At 40.2% G+C, this 18,057-nt stretch overlaps 2 protein-coding genes across 3 annotated transcripts; one reads left to right on the forward strand and one right to left on the reverse strand.

The window, feature by feature from the left end:
- Nucleotides 1–1,064: 1,064 nt before the first annotated feature.
- Nucleotides 1,065–9,484, reverse strand: mmp23ba (matrix metallopeptidase 23ba). The gene is made up of 8 exons (XM_010770327.1): nt 9,055–9,484; nt 5,412–5,548; nt 4,584–4,723; nt 3,945–4,112; nt 3,693–3,857; nt 2,480–2,590; nt 1,452–1,578; nt 1,065–1,369 (listed from the first exon to the last, which is right to left on the reverse strand). The coding sequence occupies exons 1-8, from the start codon at nt 9,178–9,180 to the stop codon at nt 1,195–1,197; spliced, it is 1,149 nt and encodes a 382-aa protein (XP_010768629.1). The 5' UTR covers nt 9,181–9,484; the 3' UTR covers nt 1,065–1,194.
- A 1,015-nt stretch (nt 9,485–10,499) lies between these two features.
- On the forward strand, nt 10,500–15,504 carry ubiad1 (UbiA prenyltransferase domain containing 1). Of its 2 annotated transcripts, none has more exons than XM_010770328.1 (3): nt 10,500–10,691; nt 12,791–13,393; nt 14,594–15,504. In XM_010770328.1, exons 2-3 carry the CDS (start codon nt 12,835–12,837, stop codon nt 15,079–15,081), a joined length of 1,047 nt encoding a protein of 348 aa, XP_010768630.1. In that variant the 5' UTR covers nt 10,500–10,691; nt 12,791–12,834; the 3' UTR covers nt 15,082–15,504. The 2 variants fall into 2 exon arrangements, with proteins under 2 accessions (XP_010768630.1, XP_010768631.1); XM_010770329.1 differs by having other exon boundaries at nt 12,795–13,393.
- The last annotated feature ends 2,553 nt before the right edge of the window (nt 15,505–18,057 follow it).

Below are 18,057 nucleotides of genomic sequence, written 5' to 3' on the forward strand. Positions count from 1 at the left end.
AACACGTGGGTTTGCTATCCTGGCTCCAAAATGGTGGAATGAGCTCCCCATTGAAATCAGGATAGCAGACAGCTTGCACATCTTCCGGCGCAGACTGAAAACTCATCTCTTTCGACTCCACTTTGAGTGATAGAATTACTAACAAAGAACTGCTAACAGAGCGCTTTTATACTAATAAAGGACTGGCTTATCTAAAGCCAGTTGAGTAGCACTTGAAATGTTTGGCTCTATGAAACCTGATGTACTTATATGATTCTGTTTTCGTCAAGGTTGTATCTTCCTGGTCGAATGTACTTATTGTAAGTCGCTTTGGATAAAAGCGTCAGCTAAATGTAATGTAATGATTGCATTGACGCTTCGAACATCACAAAGTCTTGTTGATATGTGGAGATTATCCTGCTGAAAAATATCCCATTCCTTATTGTCAAGGTACCCATTTGCAAATCTGGGTCGGTTTACAAAAAAACGTTAACAATGCACCACTCTATATATTCTCCAACTCGGTTTATATCTTCTGAACTTAGCTACAGTAACATCTAATTAGTTCCCGTTTTGGTTGGTCACTCCAAGAACCCCTGGTTGGCCTTGGACCATAACTGCCTTAAGCTGCTTTCAAATGTTACGAAACAAAACGTTTCTGCACTGAAGTTGTGTTTCTGTAGGTTGTGAGCCTCGGCAAAATTGTTGCCTTTCATTGCGCTCGAAATACAATTTATTTAAACTTTGACCTCATTTACTGCTGACCTTTCGTTGTGAAACAAATCAGATGTTTTTACCGCAAGGCTCTGCACTCATGTGAATGCAGTTTTGGAAGCAAGAGCTTTGAAGAAATCCTGGCAAACCATCTTATGGCACCAAATCGAGGTACTAGAAAAAAAAGCTAGTTTCAGAAATAAAATGCATGTTAAACCCCTCCTCATAAACCCTAGACTATTAGTAGAGTAGACTATTTTCCCAAACAACTGACAAGCGCTGTTTGAATCTTTTATATCCTCGAACAAAATGCAAACCAGAAATTCTGTCATGAGCAGCTTTTCAAAGTCAGGTGGTGTTTACGAAAGAACTACTTGTCACAGAACATTTATTCTTTTCACAAAACCAGTTCACACATTGACAATTAACAGTTGTATTTGAAAGATACAGAAGAAATATGTGCCCTAGTGAGTGAAGTCTCCTTGTGTGCGCGGAGGCCTTTTAGAAGCGCACACGCACTCTCCACGAGTAGTTTGTGAGAACTTTGTCCTTTTTCTTCACAACGCAGGTGTACGTGCCTTCGTTGATGGCGTTGGCCACTATCGTGATGTGGTCGTCTTTCAAGGAAATGTAGTTTGGGTGGGAGAACTCCAGCAGCTCCCCGTCCTTGTACCAGCTGAAACAGGAGAAAGGTGTTAGATGGCGCTCATTCTTTTATATTATAGGATAGGTCAGGTGGACAGAAAACAAATACTCACTATACTTTTCCTTTCTTCGATGCTATTTTCTTCCCACAACGAAAAGTGAGTTTCTTGCCCTCGACCACCAGCTTGTGTTTGGTCCTCCGTGCCGCCGGGGTGGGAGCCACAGTGGGGAAAGGAAATTCTGAAGAGAGAAACACTTAAGCCGATGCTTCAAAAAAAAGACACACAAACATCAGTCTTGATGATCTTAAAATGATCCTGACCAATCATCTTGAGAGTAATCAAAAAAGGATTATCCTGCACCTCTGTGTACTGTGTCATCTGGAGATGTGACAACTTTCCCTCACCGAAACTCGGTCCGAAAATGTGATACAAACGTGATCACGTGAAACACTATGCTTTTCACAATTCCTTACCTGCGGTCGTCTTATCAATATACTCTCTCCCATCTGGTTTCTTACAAACACAACACAGTCAGCTTTAAAAACATTTGCTCTTGTTAATGCCACAAAAATCCAAATTGACCGTGTGTGTCTCTAACCCTCAAGCCACAGTCTGAAATTCCAGTGGTTTGGAGTCACTCAGGAATTTTCCACAGCCGTACAACGTCTCCCAATCAACAACGAGGAACAGATTACTGTGAGCCAGGAATCGTATCCTCTTGCCTCTCCCCGCACTGTCCCTTGTTGCTGACAAAAATCTCCAAAAAGCCACAACAATCCATTGGCCGGGATTGTTTTAAAGAAGCCATTCCCTGTTGTGCAACTGGAGGCCTGTGCAACCCACAATACATATATTCTAGTTTATGCTGTCAGACAGTTGATGGGTTATCAATATTGGCAGCAATTAAAATGTACTTGCTCTAAAACCAACATTTTCTCCCTGGAGATGATGGTGTACTCCAGGATTTAACAGAATCTCTTCCAAGAGCAAGTGTAATCTCCTTTCAATTCAACACCCACCGCTGCTCTGCGTGGCTAAACCTGTTGGACCCCGTTGCTCCATTGGCAAACGCTTCACAGCAGTTCGTTGAGCTGCTCAATTGAGGGAAAACTCTCTGTTGGACTGCTGCTGTCTCTTACCGTAACAGAAATCACAGCTGGAGGGGCAGTGCTTCTGCATCAGCCTGCGCTTACTGTCGCAATAGCCTTTCCGAGCCCAGGCAGGACAGATAAATAACCGGTCCAAACATCCTGGAAGAGAGGGGGGGGTAGGAGGATCAGACAAGTCAGCCAGTCTCTAATCTACTTTTTGTTCCAATGAAAATTACTCACTATGATGACTCGAGTACTTTTATACAACATTCATTAATGCCAATTCAGTGTCAGTTGTCAGAAGCAAACACTGTGCTCTAAATTCTGGTTGGTTGTGGCCAAAAATGGAATGGAAAACTGATTTGTACAGCTAGTTCTTTAGCTGCATATAGATGTACATTTCTAATGCCGGGATGGACCACATGTATTTATTATCATTTTGCCATTTGAGGGGGGGATTACTTAAATGCTTGAATCCTTGCCCTGACTTTGCTGGAAGACAGCTTACCATCTTTCATGACTCTAATGAGCAGGAGAATGGAAAGGAAGTGCCAGAGACTGACCTCACTGTTAGCTGATAGCATCAACAACATCATTCCTGTTTCGATTGGCATGTTAAAGGTCTAACGCCCAGTAGTCAAACTGCTGTGAAACTTTGAATATGATGCACCATTGCTCTGTCAGGGTGGGCTGCTCTTAGAAGCCATTGGCAATGGACCTGACGACGATAAGCATCTGGAGAAAGGCAAATATTTTGGGTGTTGTTTCTGGGCATATTGTTGATTAGCAACCTGAGACGCAATAGTTTAGCTCGGGTTAAGATAAACTATCTAAGAATTAGATTCTTTCACAAGTTCCCCGTTTAAACTGAGTCTGAAATTTTTTATCGAAATGGCATTTCGACCAATGTACTCCACGGCAGGGCATACTGCCATTTTTGCTCTCCATACGTACTGTTTACGGGCTGCGTCTGCTCAAAATGGATTGGTCGATTCTACAAAACCGAAAATAGAACACCTCTGATACATATTTCTAACAGATATCCGTTAATATATCGTTGCAGAGATTAGTCTGATCCCAGAATGAGAAGTTGTTTTGTTTCTTTTGGTCTTGAGCATGTTTTTCACCTTTTGGATGAATTACAAAATGTCTTCACGACCAAATATCTCCATTTGCCTTTGACAAGCTTCTTACTGGCAATTGTTAAAGCCAGAAAGAAAAGCTTTTCTATTTGTGTTCTGGAAGAAAAGTGTGAACTTACCGTAGAGGCGGTGAATACCCCACACCTCATCCTGTGTGATGAGCTTGCGCCCAGTCAGAGTTGCATTCAGGTGCATTATGGACTTAGGGTTCAATGAGTGCATGAGTCCCAGTACGTGGCCAATTTCATGAGTTGCCACATGGACAAGATCCGTCAGCCAAACACCTGCAACATGGATACTTTTGATTATTTTCAGCGTCAATCACCTTACAGGTTAAATATGAGCAGTTTGAACCTAATGGAGACACATGCCTTTCTTCCAGCTAAAGCGCATGTTTCCTAGAATCCAGTACTCGTGGTCGTCGAAATGGATCTCGCCTGTTGACGGGAAGAATGCATGCGCCAATTCTCCTGTGATGCCATCGAAACAATGGTGCAAGTAAGACTGCAGACAGTCTGTGTGGTTGACGGGATAGAAGCCTGCCAAGACAGAGGGAGAGAGACATACCTCAGAGCCGAGGAGGGAAGCCCTCACTCCATTATTTATGCTCTATGACAACAGCAGGGGGATGATGAATTACAAAAGACAGAGCTAATTTCTTTAGCCTTCACCCCGCAGGATGACAACCATTCCTCTTGCTGTCACTGTGAATTTATGCAGGACCCTGGAGCTTGAACCCCCGGGGTTGGATAAAGCATAATTTAGACTGCTTTACCATGGGCTGACATATTTGATGGTAGTTAAGAATTTATTTTTTTCATTTAGAAATATGAATCATGCTGAAATAAGTCTGGTAATATAGTCGTGTTGGTGTGATTTAAGACGTTTGGAGGCAAAGAGACTTCTGGCCTGACAACACGGAGAGAAAAACGATAACGACAAAGCAGTCTGGAGCGCGGAGCCAAGGGAAATCTGTTGGGGATTGATGCAGCCACATGCCGAGTACCCACCAATCTTAATGTCTGCTTCTTGGTCAGCTGGCACCTCTCTGAAGGTAAACGGCGAGACGTCGCTCCACGCGCCAAAAGCCTTGGCAATGCCTCGGCGAGTGTCGCTGGCATTTATCAAGTTTGTAGGGAAGGAGAGCAACCTGCTCAGAAACAAAACGGCTTTATGTAGTTATTAATGGACTTCTGCAGCGGAGAGAACTGCCAAAATACAATGGCTACTGTTCACTCAGAATTCCCACACGCACTGCAAGTACAGCTCCATTACTTTATATTATATCTCGGATAGTGTGAGACTGATGTGGATTCTTTTAAATCCAGTATTGATCATAGAGTTTCTATAATGAAAGAGTTGAAGATAATATTTGACTAATTCAAGAACAACTGAAATGTGGCTACTGTCCACTAAGGCTGGATCACCAAAGCCCAGTGATCAAACCTTTCTAAAACACATATTTTCGAATGGGGGAATCCTTTCTTTATAGCTCCAAAGAAACTAAATGCCTCTGGATCTTCTACAAACATTAGATGCAGCACAATCCAAGATTAAAACCAAGTACTTGCTTTATCATTCACTTTTTTTCTCACAAATGCGTTGTGGTTGTAGTAGTGGTCCTTTTAAGCTCTGTTACACATCATGACTGACATTAGATGAGAAGATATTGACATGCTGTTTCCATTTAGGGTAAATGGTTCCTTAAAAATTGCCACTGACCGACTTCGCCAACAGTCGATGGCAGTGTTTTCCTGCAAAAACCAACACCAGTCTAACATTTTCTACAACTGTACTTTGCTGTTGACTTGACTAAAGGAAGAATTATAAAGGAATACTTGTATGTTAGCTTGAACTCGTCCCATTTGAGCTTCTCCGGGGTGAGGGTGTAGCGCTTGTTCCTGGAGAGGTGAAGCACTTGTGACCTGGCCTCTTTGCGGATCCTGATGAGCAGCACAGTGGTGTAAGCTTCTTCCTTGGACAAAGAAAAACCTTTAATTAATCAATTTACTTTGGAGTATAGTTAGGACATTAAAACACCTTATGCTGTAGAGATTAGCATGGAGTAAGCTTCCAAAATAATTCCATAAACTAAATGATTTGCCAGATTAATGCGTATTACAATCCCTAGAAAGGATTTTACTTATGATGCTGCTGGCATTCAACTCCATTAGTAACCTTGACAGTTACAACTGCACCCTGTTGTTTTTATTTCAAGCTTGTATCTCAATTTTACACATTCATTTTTCCTGTGAGGGCATTCCATCTTATGGAAACGGGATGCGGTCAGCAGTTAAAGTGCTTTCCGAACATAAGTATGATTCTTTTCGCAGATAAATTGTGTCTAATGTCCCTTAGGGGATGGGCAACATCAACTCCAAATCATCCCACCTGGATTCTGTGATATTTATTTAGTTTTATGGGTGATTTTATTAAGTGCTTTCATAAACATTTTGTGACTGAAGTTAACTTGTGGTTTGCTTTGGCTGTGATATTCCAGTAAGTGAATGCAACAGTAGATCAAGTCTATAACTTTTTACAAAGATGGGTTTCAGGTAATAAATCCACTTTCCAACGGTTATTGGGAGCTCATTCTGTGCGTGAGTGCAGGGAAGGCTTTCTGTTTATTATTAATACATTTAAGAAGACAACTGCCCATGTATCCTGAATCTTGTTTTCTTTACAACCTTAAATGTTTCATAAAATTAGTCATAGGATGCGAGAGCCTGCTAACGACAGGTTGCAGTATGAATGTCTTCCAAGGCAGACAATCCACAAAGCGTGTTCTTCCAGTGTTTGGCCAGATGTGGAGGTGTGAAAGTAGTCTCAATCTCAAGCCTCTTCATTTTGTTCATATAACTACTGCCAGCCCTTTTGCAATGAACAAACCTAATCCCTTCAAGTAGAGACCAACAGAAAGTGTGCGATTTTATCCCCATTAGTCATCATCGCAAAATCCCTCATCTGTACAACAGCCGGCTTTTTGCCACATTGAGTCCAGTCGGAACAGTTAATAATGCTATTGCCTGCAAAAAACATACAGATGAACGAAATCTCTGCAATGTCACAAGGAGCTGTTGTGTAGCTCAATGTGGGTGTTAGCCAGTGTTGGGTAGCCACTCGAGGTAATGCAGTTTTGGCACTTGGCTTTAATTTATTTTTCAGCACCATAGGTTGTCTGAAATCACGTAAAAAGTGTGAGTTCTTCAAGGATACTGAGCCACCGAGGCCTAATGGTTTACACTTAACTTGCTTTGCCTGCGGTCCACCTTTACAAAATGCTTGGAGGCCAGGGCCCAGTTAATAACATTGATTATATGTTGCTGTTGTTTTTTTAAGTACAAGCTCTTATGGTTTACTTTATCCCATTGTCACTTGTTTATTTTAATAGTGAATTAGAAAATGTTTAGCTGCCCAACCCAGAAACCCTGTCTAGCCCTCGGGCCTTAAGTTAAGTAACACTGTTATACGATCATACAACTCTATAATGAATACACTAGAATACAAATCAGTTTAATGCAGTGGTTCCCAAACTCTTGGTGTGCAAGACGATTTAAAGGAGACATGAGCAACACACATTTTTTTCTGTTACAAAAAATTATACAAAAGTTGCTGACTTTTTTTATAAATCTTAAGCTAATTTGATAGTTTGTCGTCTTTCACAACACAATCCAAATATAGCAATTAGCAAGGAAATCTCTTTCAACTATTGGACCTATGCAACATATGCTCCAGTGCGTGTTTTCTAACTGAAGGAAAAGTACTGAAGATGGAGAAAAAACATCAAAGTCCCTCCCTTCACTTTGTATTCTACACCCTGTCCTCAGGTTCCAGTTCCTGCTTCGCCCAGTCAAGACAAAAAGATGCAGTACTTCCTTAATTTCCTTACCTAAATAGTGAAGCAGGGGCAGGCAGTCTGGCACGCTGTCCCACACTGCTGTTGAACTTGATGGCCTCTCTTGCTCTGATGTTAAATATAATGTTTCTGTATTACACTATACACATTCTGGTCATTGTTTTATACAACAGTTGCTTCCCTGACCTCAGTTCACACACTGGAGCCTCGTGCTCCGTGATTTATGAGGTGTTTAATGTAGTCAGGCCAGCAAAGTTCTTTCTGTGTCCTTTCTTGTTATATTCACTGCAAATATAATCCCCTTCTTTGGCACAAATAGAGATGAGCTGTAAACCGTGACGGCCGAAACAAATGTGCTAGACTAAACCTTGAAGCAAGTGGTGAGTCTGGGGGCACAACATGGAATCCCGGAGGATCCCGGGGCGAGTCTGGAAGACTTTATCTCAGAGACCGTTAAAAAAAGGGGATAAAGATTTTCTCCTTAGTTTTAGAGACTCAGGAAAGGTGATTTTCTGTATAAAACCAAAAAGGGAAATTCTGAATATATAGCAGATTGCAGGTATTCAAAACTGATTGTCGACATTGGTAGAAAAGAGTGTTAATAAATATAAATACTTTGTTTTAATGGGTTTTTGATACTTTTCTAGATTTTGAACCCTGTTATAGTGCATTTTTTCATTACACATAAGCGATAACACGTTCAAAATGTAATTAACTGAACCATTTAGGGTCTTTTAAATGATGCCTTAATTGATTCTGTTAGCCTTTGAGGAGCTTATCTCAGGCAGTAATGTAATCCTCCACAGCAGTCTTGTTGATGGATGCAGAATGAGTGTGTGGCAAAGGAAATGACTTAAAACTATCCCTTAGGCTCTGTATCACAGTGGGTGGCTGGCAACACATTTATCTAATTCATTGACAAATATTACTGTTCGGTTGCCTAATCTAATTATGGAATCCAACTCCTCCATTTTAACATGGCATCAATTAAATCTGATGCTTAAGTGAATGCCTTTGCTATGACTAACGGATTTCATAAGAAGATATTATTATGCAGAACTCCTGCATAATAAAAGTGTGAATGATGCAATTGCTTTGAAAAAAACATTTACTCTGTTAATTTGACAACCTGTCACTAATGACCAACTTTAAAAATAAAAATAAAAAAGGTATTTCTTAAATGTCATATTACTGACCAGCTTGTAATCATGATAAAGAAAATCACTAATCCTGATATATCTTTGGTGAATTTGTTGTATAAAGGATACACCAAGTACCATTCAAACTCACTACTGTTTTAGTGCCAGACTGAATGAGTTGATTTACAAAAGTTGGTTACTATTTGGAATATGGTGCTGCTTTGTTGAAAACAGTATAGGCTTATGCCGAATTTAAAATCAGTCTTTAATTATTACAAATAATTTCAAAATGTTACGTTTGAAACACCAAGCTTCACATAAACCTAGGGTAAATATTAAGTCACAGAAATGTGAATGAAGTTTGGTGTGGTGTTTTTTTTAAACGATTAAAGGAAGTCACAACCTTAGTAATCACAAACCAGACATTATGTTGGACTTCACAGAGTCAGTCCCACTGTTATCATGAAGCGGTCACTCACAGCATACCTCTAACCTCCAGGAGGGGAACGCAGTGGTTGGTTGCATCCCGAGGCTGAGCAGCGCGGCGGCCAGCAGAGGAGCGAAGCCCCAGACGCTTCTGCGTAAACTTCTGCGAGTCTGACAGCACACCATGGCTGCGATTTACACCTCCAGAAACCCACACAAAAAACAATAATCCCTCAGTGAAGACTACACAGGTTCACCGTCTACTCCCTGGCCATTGCGCCCGGTGTTGTCTTGTGGTGCAGCTGTGCGGCAGCGCAGTGGAAGATGCGGATCTTGCGGAGGAGAGGCGCAGACTGCACCAGCACCAGCAGCTCTGGTCTCTTCCGCACTGTGCGCCTGCCAGAGGGCTGGTTTCATATTACTGCGGATGGGGCAGGGGGTCAGTGTCGAGACGATCTAATGAAAACCAAACCACTTGTTGCAAACCACTGTCTGGAGCTCAGTTAAAGCGGAATCAGATGCTTTTTTAAAAACATGATCTTTTGAGGTTTATGCAATTCTCCTGAGGGGGAAAATAAGTTTAGTCTTCTCCTTATCCCACTGTCTGCAAAACAAATCAAAACAGGACATCCTGCTCTTACACAAGTTTCTGCCACACATGCAAACAACAAATGACTTCTAATAAAATCCAGTTTGCATGAAACTACCTAACACACAAACAGCAGATGCAGTTTATTTTCCTTTTAACTTTCTTCCAAGCGATTAAAAGCATGTGTTGTTTTGCAAAAACGTTCCACTTCTGTCTCCTTTCACTTTGCAAGTGTTGCAAGGAGCCACTGTGAGTATAGATTGCTTGCATTGGCATTGCAGAGGGGATTAAGGGGAGTAGGGATTTCCGGCACAGTTTCACATACTTTTAAGGTGCATGGAGAAAGGAAAAAGTCTGGAGAAGTAAAACTCCAGGAACACTTGTAGTATCCAGAACCTCTTTATTTTATTACCTCTTAAAAGTTGATTTATTTTTGGCCTCTAGGCTGCATGCTGGGTGACAGTCTTGAAGTACTTATGCACCAAAGACTCCTCCACTCGTGTGCACTCCACTGCATTTTACATGGCAAGTTCTGACCCATGTATTAATGTGCGCATGGGCCACAACTGGAATGTATCCCATACTTGTGGTTCAGTCCATTTTATAGTAGAACAATGTCTAAGAAGATGTGATTATTATTTGGAACCAGGGTGGTCAAAGTATTTATTATTATTATTAGTAGTAGTAGTATTGTTTTATACACAATAGCTACAGCTTAGTTGTTGGCATTATAAATAAAAGACAAAATAGTGCAAGGAAATAGCTTTATTTGGGGTAAACTATGTCATAAAATGGGTCAAATTTGTGATTATTTTTTATTGAACTATTTATTGTGTCTTGCCAAATTGTTTGTAGGAACAATAAGCAAGTCGGAACCACTATACGAGAAACGGTTTCTTCGGCGGATATACGGAGTTGCACTTGTGTCGGAGGAAATGGCGCCCGTCGTCACCATGGTCAGGCGCAGAAGGGTTTACAGTTGCCAACCAGTCAAGTCCCCTCGAAGTTGATATGTCAGATATGTAACTGCCTCTCGTTCACCGGGCTCAGAAATATGTTTTTAAGTGGAGAGAGACCCAGTTTGTGTCGGAAGTTGAAGACATAACCGGTAAGAGTCAGACATTTCCTCTCTGCTAGCTCAGCGGCTAACCGTTAGCTTTAATCCCCTAATCCTTGCAGCTATTCAGGCGGAGGTGGTTGACCCTCCCCGGCACGGTGCCCTTATCCAGTTGGCAAGGGTGTTGGTTTCCCTGGATAGCAGTTTCTTTAGGATTTGATTCTAGGTGTTTTTTTAACAAAATGCCACGTGTATTTATTGGCAAGCTAAACAGACAGTCACAGTTTGTCCTGCATTGAAAACAGCCACTTAAGTAGCAGAACCGTTACTGTAACGTTAGTCAGTGTTTTACATTGCTGCAAGTTTACCAGTCTGTCCCTTTCTACCGAGTATACCTGCGGTAGACTTCACAGGCCTGCTGGAGCAACATCTGACACGCAATTAAAACTCAGTCTTATATATTGTATTTACTTTGTATTTCTTTTGAACATACAGTAGGTGACAGGGCGTCTGCAAGTGCTGGAGAAGTCTTACGTTGCCTGATTATGTAAATCAACATCAAATCAAACAATTTAAAGAAAATATTGTTAAATATAAAGCGGATTCTGCATTCATTTTCTATTAATATTATTCTTCATTGCATTGATACTGAATTGTTAATGTCTAATGGCATTGATTATTTGTTATTTCGAGACAGTTTCTCATTATATTACTGACAGGATCCTTGTTGTTTTTTCCTTACAGTGGTGAATATTGACATTTTTCCTGGGTTTATAATATCTATGAATGAGGATATGATACCTGCATTTTTGTATCATGACCAAAACAATACTTTTATCCCAACGTTAGTGTAGTAAAAAGATGTATACACTTAATGTAACCCTATCCTTATTTAACAAACGTCAAACTCCTCAATGCATCTGTATTAGGGATTTGCATCTCCATCACTGAGGCCGATACGATGCGCATCTCGATACGTTGCCAACGATACGATACATTTGAAGCACTGGGCGATGCATACGATTCACCCCTGTTGCGATACAGTTCGATACGATTTGATTCAACATTCGATACGATGCGATTCAACACAATGCAAAATAATGATACAATTCAATATGGTACGACAGAGGATTTTTTAAAATTCCTTATATGCAGCAAATAATAAATTAACAAAAAAGTGCTGCGCATCCCATTATGCTGTTTCTTTTTTACCTTAAAAAAAAACAAACACTTGGACCTTTCACAAACAGGCCTTTTCAAATGTCCTTTGTAATAGTGTTCTCTGTCTCCAGAGTACAGTACCATTTTATAACACCTCACAGTTAAACAATTTAAGGATGCATTGCCCTGGATTAACAATGTGCAAATGACAACTACCATAGTGCAATGCCCATACAGCTGCCAGCCTGATGTGCTTAACACTCATCCATAGGCTAACTCACCAGTGAGCAGAAAGCAGTGGTTTCTATATGAACAATGAAGAATACAAATAACCTTTCACAAACAGCTCTATCATAACTGCTTACAGTAAGGAAGACATTTAAACTATTATTGGCAGTCACAGGCTGCTGTAAACTAAACACCACTCTCTCTGACAGAACACCTCACTGAGTGATTTAACTCATAACTAACTATAATAGTTAACTATATAACTATAACTATATAATTAACTCTAACTTTCAGGTTTCTCTTTTCAGAAGTGTTGCCAAATGTTTGATTTGTAGGTATTTTTCGGTGTGCTGTGTTTCTCTTTCTCCTCGACTTCCAGGTTTGTTGATAACTGAGACGCGGCTCTCAGCCTCCCTAGTGGCGAAGCAAAGATCGTCTCTGCTGAGTGCTGACAAAAGTGGATGAGGGGATATTATATAAATGAATCATTTTTTTACCGATGCAAAGACGCTACAATAGATGCTTCGCGAGTTAAACCCAAACTGTAGCCGATGTGCCCTCTTTCAACCGGTGCACTCGCATCTTGAACCTTTATGCCGGTGCACCGATGCGAATCGGTGAATCTTAACATCCCTAATCTGTATTCATTCTGAAATGACACCTTTCTGTATGACATTCTTCTAGTGCAATATTTGTCAAGGCTGTGGTGGGTTTTGCACCATCAACTGTTTTGTAATTTTGTCAATGATTTGCTGTTTCAGGAAGACCGGAGACGTTGCTGCTACTGTAGACTCCTTGCAGAGGAATGGCCAAAGAGCTGAAACAAAGCAGGGCAGAGACATATGTGCTGGCTGGATCGAATGGTCAAAATGGCCAACAATGGCAGACCGGTCTGAGTGACTTCAGCCATCCTCTGGGCTCTGACCACAAGTCCAGGATGTCCCGCGTTGCTTCCGATGTGAGGCTCAAGTGTGCAGCCTACGTGCTGGCCCTGAGGCCGTGGAGCTTCAGCGCCTCGCTCACACCGGTGGCCCTCGGCGGCGCCTTGGCGTACAAGCTGGAGGGCTCCGTGGACTTGGTCATCCTCATGGTGTGCGCGGTGACCGTCCTCGTGGTCCACGGGGCGGGGAACCTCGTGAACACCTACTATGACTTCTCCAAAGGGATTGACCACAAGAAGAGTGATGATAGGACTCTGGTGGACGAGATCTTGGCACCGCAGGATGTTGTCATGTTCGGAGCGTTGTTGTACTCTTTGGGCTGCTTGTGTGCCACTCTGCTCTATTTCCTGTCAACACTCAGACTGGAACACTTAGCCCTTATTTACTTCGGGGGATTGTCCAGCTCTTTTTTATACACTGGAGGTGAGTAAAATATTGCCATGAATATCTTGGGACTATTTCAGAGAACCTATAAGTGGCATTTCAAAACGATGTTGGTGGCACCAGGCTGATTTGTAAAAACCTTGTGTATGGACTGGAGCCATGGAAGTGGTCACTGTCATGTGATGGGACCAAAGGGTCGGTTGTTTTACGCCTTTTTTAGGCAGTCGGTGTATTTTTGTCCCTTATGTGTTACATTTCTTCGTAAAGTGAAGTGCAATTCGAGTCCCTATGAATGGTGTGAAGAATTTTATTTAGCAAAACATAATGCATCATTTTCAAATGATCCGATGCAATCCAGGGCAACATTTATTTTGGTTTATTTAAAAAGTCCTAGGGGAACTGTATTGCACTGATGCAAATAACGTTCAGTTTGACCTGTCTACTCAACCTGTGAAAACAACATGGTTTTATTCTATGGTACTTTGTAACAATAATTATGTCACTAGGGTTATTTTCAGCTTGGGCTTTTTAGATCTACAAATATGATCTAACCCTGCATTTCATCCTGGGGTTGTGGAGTTTTTAAAAGAAGTAGTTTAGCAGGAAGAATTAAAAGACCATATTTAAAGCATTATGGGCAGTGGTGAATAAAGTACTCTGATCTTTTACTAAAGTTAAAATAGTAATACCAAAGTGTAGAAATACAATGTTATAAATACAAGTCCTGCATTCAAACTCTTTCAGAAAGAATATCATTATTCATCATGTAAATGTTGCGCCTACTAACTGTTAATACAATGTAATACTTGCTGTGTAGTTTAATCTCTAATAATACATATAAATGTATTAAAAAAAAAAACATATTTGTATCAATAATCAATATTTCCACAATAGACGTAGTGGAGTAGACGCATAAAGTGGTATGAAATGGAAACACTCATATCATAATTAACACACACTTTGACTTACAGAATATGTACTTGGTTACATTCCACCACTAATTAAGGGACTTATCAAGATAGATTTTTTTATTTTTTTAGTATTAGTGTAGTTGTTTTTGAGGCTAATTTGTACCATAAATGACTATTGAATGCCTGGATTTGTACTTATGGAACTTCAAAGTATAAATGAGGAAGTGAAAATAAACACTACGCCTCTACATCCAGGTTTTGGTGCCTCCTTGTTAACAAACACAAATAAAAAGGTTAAATGTGTCTTCTGTTTACTTGTCTTCTGCAGGCATTGGCCTCAAGTACGTGGCCCTGGGAGACGTGGTGATCCTCATCACCTTCGGCCCGCTGGCGGTCATGTTTTCGCACGCGGTGCAGGTGGGCTACCTGTCGGTGCTGCCGCTGGTGTACGCCATCCCTCTTGCCCTAAACACGGAAGCCATCCTGCACAGCAATAACACCAGAGACATGGACTCTGACAAGCAGGCGGGCATCGTCACGCTGGCCATCCTCATCGGCCCCACGCTGTCCTACGTCCTCTACAACATACTGCTCTTCGTCCCCTACGTGCTCTTCTGCCTCCTGGCCACCCGGTACACCATCAGCATGGCGCTGCCGCTGCTCACGCTGCCCATGGCCTTCCCCCTGGAGAAGCATTTCCGCAGCCGATGCTACGCCAAGATTCCCCAGAAGACGGCCAAGCTCAACCTCCTCATGGGAATTTTCTACGTGTTCGGGATCATTCTGGCCCCTCCCGGCAGCCTGCCCTCACTGTGATTGAACTAGATTTGATATCTTCACATTTTGTCATTTTAATACAGACTAGTTCATGTACCTTTGTATTTGTACAGAGCTATCTGAGGGCTTTCACTTGCGTTAATTTATTGACATTTATATGTTGAACAGTTTTAGTTTAGGTTCACATCTTTGACACTGAAGGCATAATCAGCTGTTGTTTTTGTTCAGTATTAAGCCTGCTGTAATGTGTTGGTAACAGTCATTGTCATTTTTTTTAGAGCTAGGAAACATTTTTATCGTCAACAGCCAGACAATAAACTTGCAGTTGCCATATTTTGTTGCTGGTGCCTAAAAAACATGAATGAATCAAATGAAATACACTACTCTGCACGGTCCAAGCTGTTCAATTGCTCATTGTCATTTTTCTTTGATTGGATTATAATAAAGCTCACTCGCACATTTCTTTCAGCCAAAATGAATTTGATATACAATATAACATGCGAACTGATGTTTAATGACAAATGAATTAAACGCTTTCAAATCACTTCTGATTTCCACAGTCACTACATTCTAAATTGGGATAAAGCAGCACTTTGATCTCCATCCAAATGGGTTATAAATAGCACAGTGGAATAGAAGTTATTTTTGTTCAACCAAAAAATATAGGCCATTGTTTTACTGCCTCATTGCAACCTTTATATTCCTTCACAAAGACATTTCCTGTGTGTAGATGGAGGGATACAAGCAGCATACATACTTCAATGACAAAGCTCTACAATATGTTCTTTGTCCACAAGTTACCACTTATAATGACACTTCCTTGTAGAAGACACAACATTTAATCTACTTTAGTTTTGTTAAAACCTCTGTGACCTGTTCCTGTGTATTTCATTCTCTCAAGTTGTACGCCATTGTATATTTGTTTTATTTGTTACAAATACGACTGAGTCATTGAATTGAGCCAATATAGGTCAAGTAGCCCATAAAGCAACATGATATATATATATAAATATATATGTATATATATATTTCAATCAAAGTTACAGTCTTTAAAATAAACCCTCTAGATCTGTGCAGCATGGCATTCGTCAGCAGGGGGCAGTATTGGTCTGAACATTGCATCAAGATATAGGTTAACATGTTCAATTATTAGTAAAATTAACTTGTTTTAATAATAAATACATTTAAGTAATTATATAAATGTGTTTTTAATGTTTGAAAACCTTTATAAATATACCACAACTGAAAACTTCTCTTTACGTTGGACCATTTTTTTTAAAATACTCTATTCTAATGTTAGTGTCATTTTGTGTTATCTCAGAAGTTATTAGAAAACTAGAGCAATAATACTGAGGAGCTGTATACATCTATAGATTGTGTCCTATTCATTGTCCTTTATTCCTTCACTGCTTCTTGTAAACGTTAATTAATACTTTAATAATGTTTAATAGAAAAGCTTCATTTTAATAATTGTGGGTGCATAGGTTTCCACCCCCAACCCTAAGTCGCTGAATTAATTGAAAATTAGAAATAGCCACTCCCATGTTGTACAGATTGTTAATAGTTAATTACAATTCTGATAAACACTTTTGACATCCGCCTTTGTCTGTGCTTTAGAAAATACCATTACAAATTAATAATAAAACCATGCCTTCTTTCACTCTTTCACAGTAGGAGAGCACAGGTGTAGATCATTAAATTAATGATAGGCTGCATTCCATTTAGCTGCTTTCATTTCAGGATTCAGGTTGTGTTAATGCTGGCTCATTCTCACGCTCACTGGGATACTTGGAATAGAACGGAGCCATCATTAGGGTCATTGTTCCACTATGTCTATTCAAGGAGAATTCAGAACAGTAACATAGCTATTTGATGGACTGTTTTGTACAAATGTTTATAAATAGTTTTTCTTATGCTCTTATTTCGTTTCATTATCACACTGAAAATGCATATGCAACAAGATACCGTACATCCAATTACCGCTATAACAGTATTGTAGCAAAACATGCTTGTCTACCTGAGATTTTATTCTGTTACTTAAAATCAAACTTGAACTCAGAACTGTGTTTATTACGAGGAGTACATGAAGGCAGCATTAGTAGTGACGCAATGCATGGGCGTGTTGTCATGGCTGTGCAGTGTGCACTGCAAAACCTTTCAATTTAGTACCGTAAAATACTTATTTGTCCTAAAACAAGCCATGTCAGGGTCGGTGGCGGACAGCGACATGGACATGTATTTCACCTCAAAGTGAACACTCCTGACAAAGGCCCGGTAAGTAGCCTCAACGTAATATAAGTTGTTTTTATACCAATAAAGGATGGCCAAACATGGGTTAGCTAGCTAGCGTCAATGTTAGACAAGCTAGTAGTACGCAATAATCCCACCGTCCTCCCGTAGTATACAGCCTTGCAACATTCCATTCTCTATTTAATCAAAAATATTAATAACTAGAGTATTGTTTTATGTTATAGCATATTTGTGGCTTATGATGCATTTACATGTGACCCCCCCAGCTGGGTTTCACTTTCACTGGAGATGAAACGTGTCCTAATTTTAAGAAACTGACATTTGAGGTGGTTTTACGTTTGAATAAACCTGAGTTTCGTGTACCAATTCGCTACATTTTATGCGTAATGGTCCGTTTCAGAATTGTATTAAATGACTGGATTATGATGTGTTAGTGTTTTTATCACAGCTGTTACATGTTGAGCTAATTTAAATAACATTTTATTCTTCTGAACATCATAACCTATTATTATGTCAATATTTATTTAATCATGGATTTATATGATTTATTAGCTTGTAATCTGAAAAGTAACCAAAAAAACTTAACCCACGATGACACAGATGTTAATGCTGTCAAATAAATGTAGTTGGATAAAAAGTACAATTTTGGCTTCCAAAATGTAGTGGAGTAAAAATAAGATTAATTGAAAATACTCAGGTGAAGTGCAAATACCTTAAGATTGTACTTGAGTACAGTACTAAAGTAAATGTACTATCCACAACAGG

Source organism: Notothenia coriiceps, unplaced genomic scaffold, assembly GCF_000735185.1.
Source record: "Notothenia coriiceps isolate Sejong01 unplaced genomic scaffold, NC01 NC01_scaffold00008750, whole genome shotgun sequence".
Taxonomy (NCBI): Eukaryota; Metazoa; Chordata; class Actinopteri; order Perciformes; family Nototheniidae; genus Notothenia; species Notothenia coriiceps.

Bases quoted from the DNA above. Each gene is read 5' to 3' on its own strand.
- ubiad1 (XM_010770328.1), top strand. From the start codon at position 12,835: ATGGCCAAAGAGCTGAAACAAAGCAGGGCAGAGACATATGTGCTGGCT. The intron at 13,394-14,593 runs GTGAGTAAAATA...TGTCTTCTGCAG, and splicing joins CTCTTTTTTATACACTGGAG to GCATTGGCCTCAAGTACGTG.
- mmp23ba (XM_010770327.1), bottom strand. From the start codon at position 9,180: ATGGTGTGCTGTCAGACTCGCAGAAGTTTACGCAGAAGCGTCTGGGGC. The intron at 4,724-5,411 runs GTATTCCTTTAT...GTTTCTGAGCAG, and splicing joins GAGTTCAAGCTAACATACAA to GTTGCTCTCCTTCCCTACAA. The intron at 1,370-1,451 runs GTGAGTATTTGT...CTCCTGTTTCAG, and splicing joins TCGAAGAAAGGAAAAGTATA to CTGGTACAAGGACGGGGAGC.